This window comes from Hemiscyllium ocellatum, chromosome 21, assembly GCF_020745735.1.
Source record: "Hemiscyllium ocellatum isolate sHemOce1 chromosome 21, sHemOce1.pat.X.cur, whole genome shotgun sequence".
NCBI lineage: Eukaryota > Metazoa > Chordata > Chondrichthyes > Orectolobiformes > Hemiscylliidae > Hemiscyllium > Hemiscyllium ocellatum.
In genome coordinates, this window is record NC_083421.1 from 64,131,906 (window position 1) to 64,150,779 (window position 18,874).

The 18,874-nt window shown below is 47.2% G+C and overlaps 1 protein-coding gene across 1 annotated transcript in view; it reads right to left on the reverse strand.

Annotated features, from left to right (window-relative positions):
• LOC132825960 (neurogenic locus notch homolog protein 1-like) overlaps positions 1–18,874 on the reverse strand; it is a 111,569-nt gene that overhangs the window by 63,736 nt on the left and 28,959 nt on the right. Inside the window, exons 3-4 of the mRNA XM_060841639.1 lie at positions 10,566–10,831; positions 9,388–9,726 (exon numbers count right to left, since the gene is read on the reverse strand). Of these exons, the coding sequence (XP_060697622.1) occupies positions 9,388–9,726; positions 10,566–10,831 (605 nt within the window). The remainder of the gene's footprint in view (positions 1–9,387; positions 9,727–10,565; positions 10,832–18,874) is intronic.

Genomic DNA, 18,874 nt, shown 5'->3' on the forward strand with positions numbered 1-18,874 from the left:
GGTGGGATTTGAACCCAGGTTCCCCATAATATTACTTCAATTTCTGGATTAGTAGTCTTGTGATAATACCTCAAGGCCATCATCTCCTCATCTATGTTTGAGAGGCAGGAATTGGAGAGATCTCAGAGGATTGTGATTCTGGAAGAGGTGACAGAGATAGAGAGGGATATAGAGTGCTAGAGTAGGAGACAGAGAGAGGGAGGGGTGTAGGGGCTGGAGGAGGTGACAGAGTTAGGGAGGGTTATTGAGGATGGAGGAGATTGCGAGGTGTATAGGGGCTGTTGGAGATGACAAAGATAGGGAGGGGTACCAAGACTGGAGGAGGTTACAGAGATAGGGAGGTGTTTAGAGGCTAGAAGAGGTGACAGAGATAGGGAGGGGGTGTAGGGGGCTAGAGAGGATTACAGAGATAGGGAGGGGTGTAGGGGCTGGAGAGGGTTACAGAGATAGGGAGGGGTGTAGGGGCTGGAGGAGATTACAGAATAGGGAGGGGCATAGGAACTGGAGGAGGTTACAGAGATAGGGAGGGGCATAGGAACTGGAGAAGGTTACAGAGATAGGGAGGGGTGTAGGGGCTGGAAGGGGTGACAGAGATAGGAAGGGGGTGTCAGGACTGGAGGGGGTTACAGAGATAGGGAACAATATAGGGACTTGAGGAGATTACAGAAATAGGGAGGGTTATATGGGCTGGAGGAGTTTACGGAGATAGGGAGGGGTATGGGGCCGGAAGCGATGACAGAGATAGGGACAGGGTGTACAGGCTGGAGGAGGTTACAGAGATAGTGAGGGTATAGGGACTGGAGGAGGTTACAGAGATAGAGAGGAGTGTGAGGCCAGTGAGGGATTTGAAAACAAGGGTGAGAATGTTAGAATTGGGGAGTCCCTGATGGAGAGGGTGTGGGTGTAAAAGGATGTGGAGTGAATTAACTGAGCTGATTAGGATGGCAGTAAAATATTCATTGAAGCAGAGCTGAAGACAGTGCAGATGTGGTGGGTGAGTCAGTGATGTGCCAACAAGAGAACCAGAGCAGGAAGACTCCTGTGTCACAGAGTGTTCTAGCTCTGTGTGGGACAGATATCGGTTGGAATGCAGACCCCTCTCACTTGGCGATCAACTCCAGGTCCCAAAATTGCTTGGCCTTCACTGTTCTTTTTATCACAGCCCTGCATCCTTCCCTTGGCCATTAGGTTGCTTGGTGCCTGGCAGACTATTCAACCCTGTGTGCATCACTGCTAGCTGCCTGCACTATCCCTGGTCCAGTTCTCATCCTCCACGTCCTGCTGCCAATCAATTCCCCATGACCAATCCAGAGACAGCACAAATATCTCTTACAGTGAGGGTGACACCACCTCAATCAAATGACTAACCACCCAATGTTTGGGCTCCAGCTATGCCTGCCTCTTCATCAGATACGTGGAACAGACCATCTTCTGCAGTTACACTGGCACCATTCCCCATCTTTCCCTCCGCCATATTGATGACTCTATTGGTGCAACCCCATGCATCCAAAAGGAGATTGAACAGTTCCTCACTTTAAGAACACCTTCCACCCTGACCTCAAGTTCACCTGGACCATCTCAAACACCTCCCTCCCCTTCTGGGAGCTCCATCTCTGGCAACCAGCTCAACACAGACATCTGCTTCAAACCCACCAAATCCGACAGTTGCCTGGAATCCACCACCCCTCCCAACCCCCCCACAAACACACACACACACTGTAAAAACAGTATCCCTCACATCCAATTCCTCTGCCTCTGCCATGCCTGCTCTCAGGAATAGCAATTCCACTCCAGGACATCCCAGATGGCCTCCTATTTCAAGCACTGCAATTTCCCTTCCCACTGGATCAACAATGCCCTCCAGAGCATCTCCTTCACTTCCCACATCTCCACCCTTGAACCCCACTCCTTCAACTGCTACATGGACATAACCTGGGAATACTATAGTTCAAATACTTTGGATGGGTCAGTTTTTGTCCATTGTGTGCGGGAGGGTTTTTTGACACAGTATGTAGACAGGCCAATTTGGGGCAAAGCCACATTAGATTTGGTACTGGATAATGAACCCGGCCAGGTGTTTGATTCAGAGGTAGGTGACCACTTTGGTGATAGTGACCACAATTCAGTTATGTTTACTTTTGCGATGGAAAGGGATAGGTATACACCAGAGGGGAAGGGCTACAGCTGGGGCCAGGCAATTACGATGCAAATAGACAAGATTTAGGATGCATAGGATGGGGAAGGAAACTGCAGGAGATGGCCACAATAAAAATGCGGAGCTTATATAAGAAACAGTTGCAATGTGTCCTTTATAGGTCTGGACCTGTCAGGCAGGGACGAAGTAGTCAAGCGCAGGAGCCGTGGTTTACTAAGGAAGTTGAATCGCTTGTCAAGAGGAAGAAGGAGGCTTATGTTAGGATGAGATGTGATGGCTCAGTTAGGGCGTTTGTGAGTTACAAGGTAGCCAGGAAAGACCTAAAAAGAGAGCTAAGATGAGTGAGAAAGGGACATGAGAAGTTGTTGGGGATAGGATTAGGGAAAACTCTAAAACTTTCTATAGGTATATAAGGGATAAAATAATGATTAGAATAAGCTTAGGGCCAATTAAGGACAGTTGTGGGAAGTTGTGCATGGCATCAGAGGAGATAGGGGAAGCGCTAAGTTAATATTTTTCATCAGTACTCATGCTGGAAAAAGACAATGTCGTCGAAGAGAATGCTGAGATACAGGCTACTAGCCTGGATGGGATTGAGGTTCACAGGGAGGAGGGGTTAGCAATTCTGGAAAGTGTGAAAATAGATAAGTCGCCTGGGCCAGATGGGATTTATCCTAGGATTCTCTGGGAAGCCAGGGAGGAGATTGCCGAGCCTTTGGCTTTGATCTTTATGTCGTCATTGTCGACAGGAATAGTGGCAGAAGACTGGAGGATAGCAAATGTTTTCCCACTTGTTCAAGAAGGGGAGTAGAGACAACCCTGGTAATTACAGACCAGTGAGCCTTACTTTGGTTGTGGGTAAAGTGTTGGAAAAGGTTATAAGAGAAAGGATTTATAATCATCTCGTAATGAATATGTTGATTAGGGATAATCAACACAGTTTTGTGAACGGTCGGTCGTGCCTCACAAAACTTATTGAGTTCTTTGAGAAGGTGGCCAAACAAGCAGATGATAGTAAAGCGGTTGATATGGTATGTATGGATTTCAGTAAGGCGTTTGATAAGGTTCCCCATGGTAGGCTACTGCACAAAATACAGAGGCATGGCATTGGGGGCGATTTAGTGGTTTGGATCAGAAATTGGCTAGCTGAAAGCAGACAGAGGGTGGTGGTTGATGGGAAATGTTCATCCTGGAGTTCAGCTACGAGTGATGTACCACAAGGATCTGTTATGGGTCCATTGCTGTTTGTCATTTTTATAAACGACCTGGAGTTGGGCGTAGAAGGATGGCTTATTAAATTTGCGGACGACATTAAGGTTGGTACAGTTGTAGATAGTGCCAAAGGATGTTGCAGGTTGCAAAGGGACATAGATATGCTGCAGAGCTAGGCTGAGAGGTGGCAGATGGGATTTAATGCAGACAAGTGAGAGGTGATTCACTTTGGAAGGAATAACAGGAATGAAAAGTACTGGGCTAATGGGAAGATCCTTGGTAGTGTAGATGAGCAGAAGGATCTCTGTGTCCATGTACATAGATCCCTCAAAGTTGCCACCCAGGTTGAAAGGGTTGTTAAGAAGGCATACGGTGCATTGGCTTTTGTTAGTGGAGGGATCGAGTTTCATAACCATGATGTCGTGCTTCAGCTGCACAAAACTCTAGCGTGGCCGCATTTGGAGTATTGCGTATAGTTCTGGTTACCGCATTATAGGAAGGATATGGAAGCTTTGGAAAGGGTTCAGAAGAGATTTACTTGGATGTTGCCTGGTATGGAGGAAAGGTCTTATGAGGAAAGGTTTTCATTAGAGAGAAGGTTAAGAGGTGACTTAATTGGAACATGTATGATAATCAAAGGGTTAGATCGGGTGGACAATGGGAGCCTTTTTCCTTGGATGGAGATGGCTAGCACAAGGGAGCATAACTTTAAATTGAGGGCTGACAGATATAGGACAGATATCAGAGGTAGTTTCTTTACTCAGAGAGTAGTAGGGGTGTGGACCGCACTGCCTGCAACAGTTGTACACTTGCTAACTTTATGGGCATTTAAATGGTCATTAGATAGGCACATGGACGAGAATGGAATGGTGTAGGTTAGATCAGCTTCAGATTGGGTTCACAGTACAGTGTAGCATCAAGGGCTGAAGCGCCTGTAAAAGTTCTACGTTCTATAACCCCCCTGGTCTTCACCTTCCACCCCACTAATATCCAGATACAACACATTATCCTCCGCCATTTCCACTACCTACAATCAGACCCCACCCCAACTCTACTGGCATTCTGCAGGGACCACTCACTCCACGATTCTCTCATTTTGTCCATTCCCCCCACCAACCCACCCTGCACTCCCATCACCTTCCTTTGCCGCTGCAAGAGGTGTAAAACCTGTGTCCACACCTCCCTCCTCACCTTCATCCTAGACCCCAAAGTATCCTTCCACATCCGGTAGAGATATTCCTGCACCTCAAAGCACCTCATCTACTGTGTCCTCTGATCTCGATGTGGTCTCCTGTACACCAGGGAGACAGGACACCAACTTGCGGAAGATTTCAAGGAACATCTCTGGGATACATGCACCAAACAGCCCCACAACCCTTTGACCGACCATTTCAACTTTCCCTCTCACTCTGCCAAGGACATGCAAATTCTGGGCCTCTTCCACTGCCAAATACAAGCCACCCAATACCCGAGGAACAACACCTCATCTTCTGCCTTGGGACCCACCAACCACATGGCATCAATGTTGATTTCACTAGTTACCTCATCTCCACTCCCCCCACCTCATCCCAGATCCACCTTCCAACTTGGTACCACCCTCTTGAACTGTCCTACCTGTCCATCTTCCTTGCCACCTATCCATTCCACCCTCCCTTACAACCTATCACTGTCACTCCCCACCTACATCTACCTATCGCCTTCCCAGCTACCTTGCCTTATCCCACCCTCCTATTTATCTCCTGGCCCCCTTCACATCCCCCACATTCCTGATGAAAGGCTTATGCTCCTCGGATGCTGTTAAGCTGCTGAGCTTTTCAACTCTAACCTCCAGCATCTGCACTCCTCACTTTCTCCCACCCCTCTAAAACTTTTTGATGTTGAAATAGAGTCATACAAGTCATACAGATGTACAGCACAGAAACTGACCCTTCAGTCCAATTCATCCATACTAACAAGACATCCAAATCTAACCTAGTCCCATTTGCCAGCACTTGGCCCATATCCCTCCAAACTCTTCCTATTCATATACCCATCCAGATGCCTTTCAAATGTTGTAACTGTACCATCCTCCACCACTTCCTCTGGCAGCTCAATCCATACACATACCATGCTCTGTGTGAAAATGTTGCCCCTAAGGTCCCTTTTATGTCTTTCCCCTCTCACCCTATGCCCTTTAGTTCTGGACTCCCACACCCCAGGGAAAAGATCTCTATTTTTCCTATCCATGCCCCTCATAACTTTATAAGGTTTATAGAAGTTTAAGTTTATATAAATTCCCTCAGCCTCCAATGTTCTAGGGAAAACAACCCCAACCTATTCAGCCTCTCCCTGTAGCTCAAATCCTCCAACCCTGGCAACATCCTTGTAAATCTTTTCTGAACCCTTTCAAGTTTCACAACATCCTTCTGATAGGATGTGGGAGGCTTCAAGGTTCAACAAAACCTCTCAGCAAATGCCTTCTAAACACATGACCACTGCCATCTCGAAGGACAAGAGCACCATACACATGGGGACACCACCCCCTACAAGTTTCCCCTCCAAACCACTCACCATCCTGACTTGGAAATATATTGTCATTCCTTCACTGTTGCTGGGTCAAAGTCCTTGGAATTCCCTTCCTAAAGGCATTGTGGGTCTATCTCTGGCACATGGTCTGCAGTGGTTCAAGAAAGCAGCCCACCACCACAACAAGGGCAATAGGGACGGGCGATCAAAGCTAGGCCCAATCAGTGACACTACATCCCATCAGTGAATTAAAAAAAAACACAGGGACTACTGGGTGATAGTGAAGAAGGCATTTGGTATGCTTTTGTTTATTGGTCAGAACATTGTGTATAGGAGTTGGGAGGTCATGTTGTGGTTCTACAGGACATTGTTTGGGCCACTATTAGAATATTGCATGTAATTCTGGTCTCCTACGTCCTATCAGAAGGATTTTGTGAAACTTGAAAGGGTTCAGGAAAGATTTACAAGGATGTTACAGGAGTGGAGGGTTTGAGCTATAGTGAGAGGCTGAATAGGCTGGGATGGGTATATAAATAGGATAGGTATAGAGGGATTTGGCTCAAGTGCTGGCAAATGAGACTAGATTAGGTTAGGATATTTGGTTGACATGGATGAGTTGGACCAAATGGTCTGTTTCCGTGCAGTACATCTCTATGACTTTATAATCCAATGACTGCTTTCCCAATCTTTGCCTCCACCCATATCACCATATGTTTTTGAGTAGGTATGTGTGTTTCTAGGGGGCCTTTATATGCGGATTAGAGTTAAATGACAACAATTTATAAATTCTTCCCTATAACTAGAATCTATTTATTTTTAATATTTACTAATTCTGATTCTGCACAGAAATCAGGTCCATGCGCATTTATCCTTTCTTAGGTAAGAGAGACCAAAACTGTTTAGTATTCCAGTTATGGTCTGACCAAGGCTTTGGATAACTGCAGTAAGACATCCCTACTTCTGAACTCAAATCGTCTTGCAGTAAAGGCTGGTATTCCATTTTGCAGTCCAAAATAGTTTGCTGCACTTACCTGTCTGTTCATCACTATCTCTTTATTTGACAGTCGATGAACTGGTTTTCATTTTTAAGAATTCCCTAGATTATGGGAAGGTCCCATCAGATTGGAAAGTAGCCAATATCAGTTTGCTAATCCAGAAATGACAAAGACAGAAAACAGGAAACTAAAAGCCAGATAAATTAACATCTGGCAATTATTAGTAAGGAGGTTGTAACAGTCACTCAGAAAAATTTCAGCGCAATCAGACAGAATGAAAATGATTTTGTGAAAGAAAAACGATGTTTGACTAATTTAGTTCAGCGCTACTCCCATAATATTGTTGGGGCCCACAGCCTTTGCAATATCCAGTGCTTCAACTATTTCTTAATAGTTGTAAAAACCCATCTAGTTTGCTAATGTCCTTTAGGGAAGGAAAACTGCTGTCATTAGTCGTTCTGGCTTATGTGTGACTCCAGACCCACAGCAATCTGGTTAACCCCTCAATGCCCTCTGAAATGGTGGAGCAAGCCATTTAGTTATACCTAATCACTTGAAAAAGTCCCAGCAAAAAAACGAAGCTGGATGCACCACCTGACATCATGCTAGGCACTGGAAACAACAACGTCAGAAACAGCCCTATCGACCCTGCAAAGTCCCCCTCATTAACGTCTGGAGGCTAGTGCCAAAATTGGTAGAGCTGTCTCACAGACTCAGCAGACAGCAGCCTGACATAGTCACAATCACAGAATCGTACCTCACAGGCAATGTCCCAGTCACCACAATCACCATTTCTGGATATATCCTGTCCTACCAGCAGGACAGACCCAGCAGGATACAGTTGGGATGGAGTTACCCTGGGAGTCCTCAACATTGACCGCAGACTCCATGAAGTCTGAAGGTTTCAGTTTAAACATGGACAAGAAATCCACCTGCAGATTACCACATACCCATATTCCATCAGCTGATGAATCAGTATTCCTCTTTGTTGGAGGAATACTGATTCATACTTGGAGGAAGCACTGAGACTGGAAAGGACACAGAATATACTCTGGGTGGGGGATTTCAATGTCCAGCACCAAGACTGGCTCAGCAGCAGCACTACTGATCGAGCGGGTCAGGTCCTAAAGGAAATAGCTGCCAGACTGGGTCTGCAGCAGGTGGTGAGGGGACCAACAAGAGGGAAATTCATACTTGACCTCATGCTCACCAATCTGCCAGCTGCAGATGGATCTGTCTATGGCAGCATCAGTAAGAGCGGCCACCACCCAGTCCCTGAGGAAACAAAGTCCCACCTTCCTGTGCTAAATGGGACAGACTTCAAACAGTTTGGGTTCCATTGAGCTCCTGAACTCGTCACAGCCTTGGTTCATATATGGACAAAAGAGCTGAATTCCAGAGGTGAGGTGAGAGTGACAGCCCTTTACATCAAGGCTCGGGAGCCCTGACAAAACTGGAACCAATGGGCAGTTGGGGGTTGGGGGGGGAGGGGGGGGAGCAGAAGGGGAGGAGGTGTGAGGTAGACTCTCTACTGGGTGGAGTTATACCTGACACATAGGTAGACAGTTATGGTTGTTGGTGGTCAGTCAGCTCAGCTCCGGGACATCACTGCAGGACATCCTCAAAATCCTGCAACTCCCTTTTGAACAGCATTGTGGGTCTGCCTGCAGCAGTTCAAGAAAGCAGCCCACTGCCACCTTCTCAAGGGCAACTAGAGACAGGCAATAAACCCTGACCCAGCCAGCATGAGTGAAGAAAAATCAGATGAAAGATCTCTTTCTGTGCAGAATGGGAATAGGTTGAACTAAGAGTCATATATTAAGGTAAGAGACTTATGTAATGAAGCTTCGCGATTGGATAGATAAATGACAACTTTTACTAAATCTTTAAGTTGCAAAATAAACAATACACAGCCCCTTTGCTGAAGAGCTGCCTCAACTTCAAACCAAACATCACTCGCAACTGCATTGTTCTCTCATTTCCCCCAGTTACAACTCAACATCACGGCTCAGGGGTGTCTGGAAATGGGGGAAGGAGTAGACTAGGGCCCAATGGCAGAAGAGTGTGGGTGAGGGAGGGAAGGGCAGGTGCAGTGCCCAGCTCTCACTGCTGCCAATCCAGTGCCCAGCTTCACAGCTCGAGACAGCCCAGGAGCCAGCTGCACAGATGTTTCCTGCATGATTAAGAGCTTCACTCAACTCAATGAAATAACACAATCCCAGATCCATGAGTGCACTGCCCGTCTCCCCCATCACTGCTTCCCCTCTCTCACGAAATACAGCACAGACTCTCAAACAGTAAACAGATCACTCTTCAAAAACAGCCCAATATAGAACACATACAACACTCCACCTCGGATACCAACACCAACCACCATCCCCCGCCCTCCCCCATATAAATTCCAGTCTGTAACTCGCTCCCGTTATTCTCTCTGATATGTCTGATTTGATGATTTGATGCCGTGTGCTGCTAAGGCTGTGCCATGGTTGGTGCACCTTTATCCCGGGTTTTGACACTCACCTGGGAGGCAGGTACAGTCATACAGAGCGTCTCCGAGCTGCCGACAGGTGCCCCCGTTCTGGCAGGGTGATGGTGAACATGGCACGTAAAGATTCTCACAGCTGCGGCCAGTGTACTCAGGGGGGCAGCTGCACTGGTAAGAGCCGATGTGGTTGAAGCAGGTCCCGCCATTGCGACAGGGTGAGGGGTTTACTCCACATTCATTCACGTCCTGATTGCACGTGGGACCATGGAATCCAGCTATGCATTTGCAGATGTAATGAGCTTCAAACGCGACACATTGACCTCCATTGGCACATGGATTGGATGCACAAGGGTCTGCCTGTTGGCACTGCTTTCCTGCCATAAGGTTAAAGCATTCATTTAGTTCATCAAACAATCACACAGCAGATAAATTGCAATAATTTCAATGGTTCCCAGTTCACCAACAAACCGTGTATCCTCCCCACCAAGTACACTCTAAACATATAGGTAAAGCCCAGTGAGAGTCAGTGTGTGCGATTCCCGATGAAGGACTCCTGCCCAAAACATTGATTTTCCTGCTCATCTTTTGCTGCCTGACCTGCTGTGCCTTTCCAGCACCACTCTAATCTTGACCCTAATCTCCAGCATCTGCAGTCCTCACTTTCGCTCAGTGTGTGTGGGGGCTGTACCCCAGTGAGAGTCAGTGTGTGTGGGGGCTGTACCCCAGTGAGAGTCAGTGTGTGTGGGGGCTGTACCCCAGTGAGAGTCAGTGTGTGTGGGAGCTGTACCCCAGTGAGAGTCAGTACGTGTGGGAGTGTACACCAGTGAGAGTCAGTGTGTGTGGGAGCTGTACCCCAGTGAGAGTCAGTGTGTGTGGGAGTGTACCCCAGTGAGAGTCAGTGTGTGTGGGACCGTACCCCAGTGAGAGTCAGTGTGTGTGGGAGTGTACCCCAGTGAGAGTCAGTGTGTGTGGGACCGTACCCCAGTGAGAGTCAGTGTGTGTGGGAGTGTACCCCAGTGAGAGTCAGTGTGTGTGGGAGCTGTACCCCAGTGAGAGTCAGTGTGTGTGGGGGACTGTACCCCAGTGAGAGTCAGTGTGTGTGGGGGACTGTACCCCAGTGAGAGTCAGTGTGTGTGGGAGCTGTACCCCAGTGAGAGTCCATGTGTGTGGGAGCTGTTCTCTGGGGAGGGGATCCTGGTATGTATGAACGTACCTGCCCAGCCTGGCAGACAGCGACACTTGTATTCCCTCAGGTTGTTGACCAGTTGGCAGCTGCCTCCATTGTGGCAGGGGTTGATGAGACAGGCATTGTCGAGGAGAGAGAGGCATTGGTGCCCTGTGTAACCCAGCTGGCAGGCACATGCATAATCGACAGTCTGGCCCCGGACAACAGCACTGCAGCTCCCATGATTCTCACATGGGGAGCTTAGGCACGGGTCTGCGAACTGGCACCGAGCTCCAACATAGCCACTACTGCACCTGTACAGGAACAGAGAGGAGACCTGCTCACTGCCTCAAATCACACACATCAAGCTAGAGATTCTAGCTTAAAAACAAACAGCATTGATCACAGTTAGGAACCACTTCAGTGGCCTGGGGAAGTTACTGACAGAAATCAGACTAAATCTGTCCTTGAGCTCCATAAGAAACATGTCAGGCCAAATGAGCAAAATCTCAGTCATACAGGTTGGTGTGCAAGGCGGAGGAAGTGGGAGAGAGAGAGGCAGAGGGAGGCAGAGATTTGAGGTGGAGGGTTTCATGGAAGATGGTCCAGAGCCCAAGCCCCAGGCTGGAAACCTCAGAGTTTGCTCAATTGGTCAGACCTCAAAGCATTGTGGGTCTGAGGGGTTTACACAGATAGGGAGGGACAGGGAGATAGGGAGGATGGGGGAGATTGTGAAGGAGGGAGGAGGAACTAGGGAGGGAGAAGATTGGGTGGAAGGGAGAAAGAGATAAGGAGGATTTGAAAAGTGAGTTAAGAATGTTTGAATGAAGTTATTGCTAGACTGGGAGCCAAGGCCATTAAGCAAAATTGGGAGATGGGTGAATAGGATTTTGGACGAGACCAGGAGATGGATTGCAAGCTTTGTATAAAATGGGAGCAATAGGGCAAAGGTGGCAGGGTGATAGGTTTAGGGTGGGGGAGGATCTGGCAGAGATGGGAGGTCACTTGATGTGACCTCCAGAATAACAGCTAGAGCTGCTGATTGGCTGGATTTGACCAACTCTGTACCACAGTACTAGTGGGGGGAGGGGTGGGGGCAAGGTGAGGTGAGGTCTGTGTGTGGAGAAGCAGAACACATAACCTTGTGGGTAAGAGTCAAGTATCAGTGAGGTGCAAGCCTATAGGTAAGAGTCACCCAGTGGGCGAGGGTCAGGAAGATGTGACCTTATAGGTAAGGGTTAAGGGTCAGCAAAGAATGGTCCTGTGGGTAAGGATCAAGGTTGGAAAGGAGTAACCCTGGGTAGAAGGTGAAGTTTCGGAATTGTGACCTGGGAGCATTGGTTGAGTAATTCCTAGATTGAATTCTGTGCAGAACAACAGACAACTGAGGTTTCCACTGTTTGTTCGTTCCATCTCACTCTCTCCTCCTCCTCCCTAAACCTCTCCTTCCATCTCTCTCTCTCTCACTCGTGCTCTCCTCCATTACGATGCTTGATTAAACCCCTCTTTGACTGAGATTTTGGTCTTCGCCTGTCCTAATATCCCTACATTTTATTGACAGTGCAAAAGGAGACCATTCAGCCCATCATGTCTGTGCCAGTCAATAATGACCACACTCATCCCATTTCTCAGCTCTGGACTCATCGCTGGAGAAGCAATGGCGATTCAAGTGAATATCTAAATACGGGCAGTGCCCAGTTTGTGAATGGGTTCCCTTCTGGAGTCTGTTCACAAGTCAATTTGTTCACCAGTTGGAACACAGCTGGACAATGTAAAGCAGCCATTTGTGAATTCAGGAAACATTTATACGTTAATTGAGTAAAATTATACCCCTGTATGGCATGGTGGTCAAAGGTATGAATGTTTGTAAGTCAGACATTCATTATCCTGTTATCAGAGTTTTGGACTCACCCATCCTTTCAGGCAGTGAGTTCCAGATTCCCACTGCCCTCTGAGTGAGAATGTTTCTGACCAACTTTCAGCCTTCTACCTTAAATCAATGCTCTCTGATTATTGACCCCTCCCCTCATTGAAAAGCTGCCTTGCTATTCACCCTATCAAGTCCCCTTATTATCCCTCTCTATCAGGTCCCTCACATCCTTCACTGCACTATGGAAAACAGCCCCAGTCTATCCAAATTTACCTCAGAGTTCAGACCCACCAGTCAACATACTGTTAAATCTCCTCTGCACCCTCTCTACTTCAAACCTGTCCTTCCAGAACTGCACACAGTATTCCAGTTGTGGTCTAACCAGCATTTTATACAGTTCCAACATATTCTCCCTGCTCTTGTATTTTGTGCCCCAGCTAATAAAGCAAGATATCCCATATGCCTCCTTAACCATGTTATCTACCTGTCCTGTACCTTTCGGGATCTGTGGGTGTGCTCCCTCTGATCTTCAGCACTTTCCTGACTCCTAACATTCACAGTGTAATCCTTCACATTGTTAACCCTCCCCAAGTGTTAGCCCGAATTTGTCTGGGTTGAATTCTATTTGCTACTGCTCTGCCCAGCTGCCTGTCTATTGATATCCTCCCGCAATTTACAGCCATCCTCTTCACTATTTACCACCTACTGTTTCCTAGGTCATCTACAAATTTCTTGATCATACTTCCTACATTTAAATCATTAATGTAGACCACAAACTGCAAGAGCCCCAGCCCTGAGCCCTGCATGTAGTGACGAGGTCAGCCAGCCTGGCTTCACAGAATATGGAGATCCCCGATTGAGGCTGTCAACCTGATCCAACCAGGGTGTACTGACTGACATAAAAAAGTTGCGCATTAAGGGATATTAACCCTCTTCCCCCTGAAATGTTTGCCTCTGAGAGAGGCAATACTATTGTCAAAGGCTCTGCATTTGTAAATTAAAGGTGATGGGATGTTGGTTTCTGAAGACATATTTCACTGAGAAACCACATTTCAAGCTCACTTAGTCACAGCAACATCCCTCCTCCATCACCGTCTTCTTTCTGCCTATCGCCCAATTTTGGATCCCACATGTTACTTTGTCTCAGAATCCATGGTCTCTCACTTCCTTGACCAGTCTAGCATGAGAAACCTGATCAGAAGCCTTGTTCAAGCTCATATCAACCACATCAAATGCATTACCTTTAACAACATTCCTGGTTTTCACCTCAAAAATTTCTGTCTGCCCTGATCAAATCCAAGCTTAGTATCTCTCACTAACCTGTGTCTGTATTTTCTGTAACTCAGAATTGTTTCTCATTAACTTCTTCTCTAGACTGACTGGCCTGTAATTTCCTGGCCTATCCCTTCCTCCTTTTTAATAATGGGACAATGTTCGCAGTCTCTGGAATCTTACCCATGTCCAGAGAAGATTTGAAGATTACTGTCATGGCCCCTGATATCTTCACCATTACCTCCCCCAAATGCCAGGGATACTTCTCATCCAGGCCTGCAGATTTATTCATTTTAAGGCTGCTAGAACTACCAGTCTCCCTTCACTGTCAATTTCAGTCCTACAACTTTTATCTACAGCTGATTCGTCCATTTCCATTGTGATAACCAATGCAAAATATTCATTGAGGATCGTGCCTCAACACACACACACACACACACATATAATCCCTACATTGTGGAATCTTTCCCTATTTATTCTTGTACTCTTTATATTTTTTTAAATGCCCTTTGAATTTTCGGTTATTCTACTCATCAATGCTTTCTTGTGCACTTTCTTTGCTCTCCACCCCTCCCCTTGCAAATTGTATACGAGTCTCGGGACTCAGTTGTATTGAGCCCTTGGTATCTGCTTCTGGTTTTTTTTTTCTTAATCTGAACCTTTATGTTCCTCTACATCCAGGGTTCTCTGGTTTTGGTCCCAACCTTTGTCTCGATTGATTTGTTCTGTCTCCCACCTCCCAGAAACAGTGCTAACCACAGGTGGCTGCTCCCAAGCCACTTGGGCCAAATCCTATCGCATCGTCATAAAACTAGCCTTTTTCCCTTTTATTCCCACCCCATCCTTATCCTTCTCCATAACTATCTGAAACCTAACTGATTAATATGGCTTATTTCCAAACATGAATTCCACAACAACGATTTAGATTAGATTTCCTACAATATGGAAACAGGACCTTTGGCCCAAGCAGTCCACACTGACCCCCAGAAGAGTAACCCACCCAGACCCATTTCCTTCTGACTATGGGCAATGTAGCATGGCCAATTCACCTGACCTACACATCTTTTGGACTGTGAGAGGAAACCGGAGCACCCGGAGGAAACCCACGCAGACACGGGGAGAATGCGCAAACTCCACACAGACAGTCACCCGAGGCTGAAATCGAACCTGGGACCCTGGTGCTGTGAGGCAGCAGTGCTAACCACTGAGCCACTGTGCCATCCCCAAGGACCTTGCCAGGGTTGGGGGTTCGAGCTATAGGGAGAGGCTGAATAGGCTGGGGCCAATTTCTCTTGAGCATTGGAGGCTTGGGGGGGGTGTGGGGTAACCTTATAAAGGTTTATAAATCATGAGGGGCATGGATAGGGTGAATAGTTAAAGCCTTTTCCCTGGGGTGGGAAGTCCAAAACTAGAGGGCATGAGTTTGAGGTGAGAGGGGAAAGATTTAAAAGGGACCTGAGGGCAACTTTTTCACGCAGAGGATTGTTCGTGTATAGAATGAGCTGCCAGAGGAAGTGGTAGATGCAGGTACAGCTACAATGTTTAATAGACATCTGAACAGGTACATTGATAGGAAAGGTTTGGAGGGATACGGGTCAAATAGGACTAGTTCAGTTTAGGAAACCTGGCTGGCATGGAGACATTGTGCTGAAGAGTCTGTTTCCTGTTCTATGACTCTATAACTGCCCCCTCCTTTAACTTATTGGTTAAAATGTTCTCCTGAATGTAATTGGAGAGTTTTGCACCCCTCTATTTTGCACACTGAAGCAAACCCAGGTCACGTTTGGGTCATTAAAAACCACTACTATTATTTCTGTTTAATAATGGCTCCCATGAAGGTGCCTTGTATGGTTTATGATATTACAGGGGCTATATAAATGCAAGTTTGTCGCTGCTCATTCCTGGCAACTCCAACAGTTAATTCTGGGCCCCTCGTTCAGGTGGAGTCTCTGCTCCCCTGGGGATGGAGAATGTGAAACTATTTAACAGAGAAGTGTTTCTGGCTGTTTCCCAACCTTCACAAGGCGAGCAGAAACCAGCTCCGGACAAATGGTCGCTTTCAAATTCCCTGGAGGCTCTCATGGTGAGACTCGGAGGGAGAAACATCAAATGCCACCTTCCAATCAAGTAAAAACCGCCAGTCCCTGGCCTGCAGAATTCACACACGGACCAATGGCTCATGTGTATAGCACAGGTCACAGGGAAACAAAAGCGGAGCACAATGAGGCGTTGGGAGACACTCGTGGAATGAGCTTCTCTTCAAACCATCTGCTTCCAGCAGACAACAGGCTTGAAGCTCATTGGCTACCAAGAGACAAAGAGAAAACTAAGAGAGTGGGTCGTCAATTGAGCGGACAATTTTATTACTCACCAGAGGGATTCATGAGAGAAAAAAACACAGGCTACTGAGAGAGAAGGAATGTGTGTGAGAAATAGAGAGACATAATGTGTGAGAGAGAGGAGAGGGAAAGAGGTAGAGTGAGAGAGAGGGAGACAGAGACAGATAGACAGAGAGAGAGACATAGAGAGGGGGAATTGGGGAGAGGGGGTTGGGGATCAGAGAGAGAGAGGGTCAGAGAAAGAGTGAGACAGAGAGAGCAAGACAGAGGGACAGGGAGAGAGAGGGGGAGACAGAGAGTGTGAGGACGGAGGGACGGAGTGGGAGAGAGAGAGAGAGAGAGAGAGAGAGAGACCATTAGAAAGAGTGAGAGCAAACATGCATGAGTGTGAGACAGAGACTGGGGGTGAGAGATTTGGAGAGAAAGGGGTAAAAGGGCTGGCTGGGGGAGTATTTTTGATCATCTGCTCAGTGAGTGGGTGTGAAAGGCTGCCGAGCAGCAGCTGTGGGGAGTGAGGGCAGGAGCAGCTGGTGTACCCTCAAGGGGGCAGCTCAACCTGAAGGAATGTGCATCAGAAAACCCAGCCAGAAAAGACAAAGAGCTGAGGAAAGAGTGTGGAGCTGTCAATGAGTGGGAACTTCATTCCATGCCATCACCACAGACCAACCCCACCTTAATCCTGAACACATTGGGAGAGCCCCAGGGTCAGGAGAGACAGAGAGGGAAAGTGCTTGGGGGTCGGGGGGAGAAAGAGAGAGAGGGAGGTCAGGTGGGGCAGGAGAGAGCAGGGTTGAGGGGAGGATCCAGGGGCATAAGAGAGCACCAAGGGTTTGGGAGGGTGAATGCTGGGGTGGGGAAAACCTCAAGGGTTGGTGGGGTGTAAAGGTGACGGGCCCTGGGATGAAGCAGAGTGACTGGGGGGTAGTCTCTGCCACGCAGTCACTTTCAGACAAATATTCACTGGCTCTACCCGGCAGCCAAGGTCCACTCAGTGTGGCAGCCTCCTGGCACATTCCTCACTCAACCCTCAATCCTTCAGCCCCCTCGCCACCTCAATCCCTTGTGATCTTACCTCCTGCACCTCAGGATCTCACTCTGACTGACTATATGAATGCTCCATCACTAAGTAAGGGACAAACAGAAATTATTTGATTATATTCACACACAGCAGCTCCTGTCTCACAGACACATGTGAACAGTTAAAAATAGCAAAACTACACTCGTCCCAAAATCTCTCATTTACTCAACAACTTGGCAAAGGCATGCCAAACAGTCACGTTCAGTCAACACTTCACAAGGAAAACTGGAGGTTAGCAAACGTGGTGCCACTGTTTAAGAAGGGCGGTAAAGACAAGCCAGGGAACTATAGACCGGTGAGCCTGACCTCAGTGGTGGGCAAGTTGTTGGAGGGAATCCTGAGGGACAGGTTGTACATGTATTTGGAAAGGCAAGGACTGATTCGGGATAGTCAACATGGCTTTGTGTGTGGGAAATCATGTCTCACAATTTTGATTGAGTTTTTTGAAGAAGTAACAAAGAAGATTGATGAGGACAAAGCAGTAGATGTGATCTATATGGACTTCAGAACTGACTCAAAGGTAGAAGACAAAGTGTGGCGGTGGAGGGTTGTTTTTCAGACTGGAGGCCTGTGACCAGTGGAGTGCCACAAGGATCGGTGCTGGGTCCTCTAAACGGTCTAAACTTTCTAAATGATGAGAAAATTCGTAAAGCCAAAGTACAAAGGGATCTGGGAGTGCTAGTCAAGGATTCTCTAAAGGTAAACGTGCAGATTGAGTCCGTGATTAAGAAAGCGAATGCAATGTTGTCATTTATCTCAAGAGGGTTGGAATATAAAAGCACTGTTGTGCTACTGAGACTTTATAAAGCTCTGGTTAGGCCCCATTTGGAGTACTGTGTCCAGTTTTGGTCCCCACACCTCAGGAAGGACATACTGGCACTGGAGCGTGTCCATCGGAGATTCACACGGATGATCCCTGGAATGGTAGGTCTAACATATGAGGAATGGCTGAGGATCCTGGGATTGTATTCATTGCAGTTTAGAAAATTAAGGGGAGATTTAATAGGAACTTACAAGATAATACATGGCTTGGACGCTAGGAAATTATTTCCGTTAGGTGAGGAGACTAGGACCCGTGAACAGAATTAGAGGGGGTCAATTCAGAACAGAAATGCGGAGACATTTCTTCAGCCAGAGAGTGATGGGCCTGTGGAATTCATTGCCGCAGAGTGCAGTGGAGGCCGGGACGCTAAATGTCTTCAAGGCAGAGATTGATAAATTCTTGATGTCACAAGGAATTAAGGGCTACGGGGAGAATGCGGGTAAGTGGTGTTGAAATGCCCATCAGCCATGATTGAATGGCGGAGTGGACTCAATGCGCCGAATGGCCCTTACTTCCACTTCTATGTCTTATGCTCTTATGCCCTATTTTTTGTCATTTACATAAATGATTTGGATGCGAGCATAAGAGGTACAGTTAGTAAGTTTGCAGATGACCCCAAAATTAGAGGTGTAGTGGACAGCAAAGAGGGTTACCTCAGATTACAACAGGATCTGGACCAGATGGGCCATGGGCTGAGAAGTGGCAGATGGAGTTTAATTCAGATAAATGCGAGGTGCTGCATTTTGAGAAAGCAAATCTTAGCAGGACTTAGACCTTGGAATACAGGTTCATAGCTCCTTGAAAGTGGAGTCGCAGATGAATAGGATAGTGAAGGCGGCATTTGGTATGCTTTCCTTTATTGGTCAGAGTATTGCGGGCATAGGTTTAGGGTTAGAGGGGAAAGATATAAAAGAGACCTATAGGGCAAATTTTTCACGCAGAGAGTTGTACGTGTATGGAATGAGCTGCCAGAGG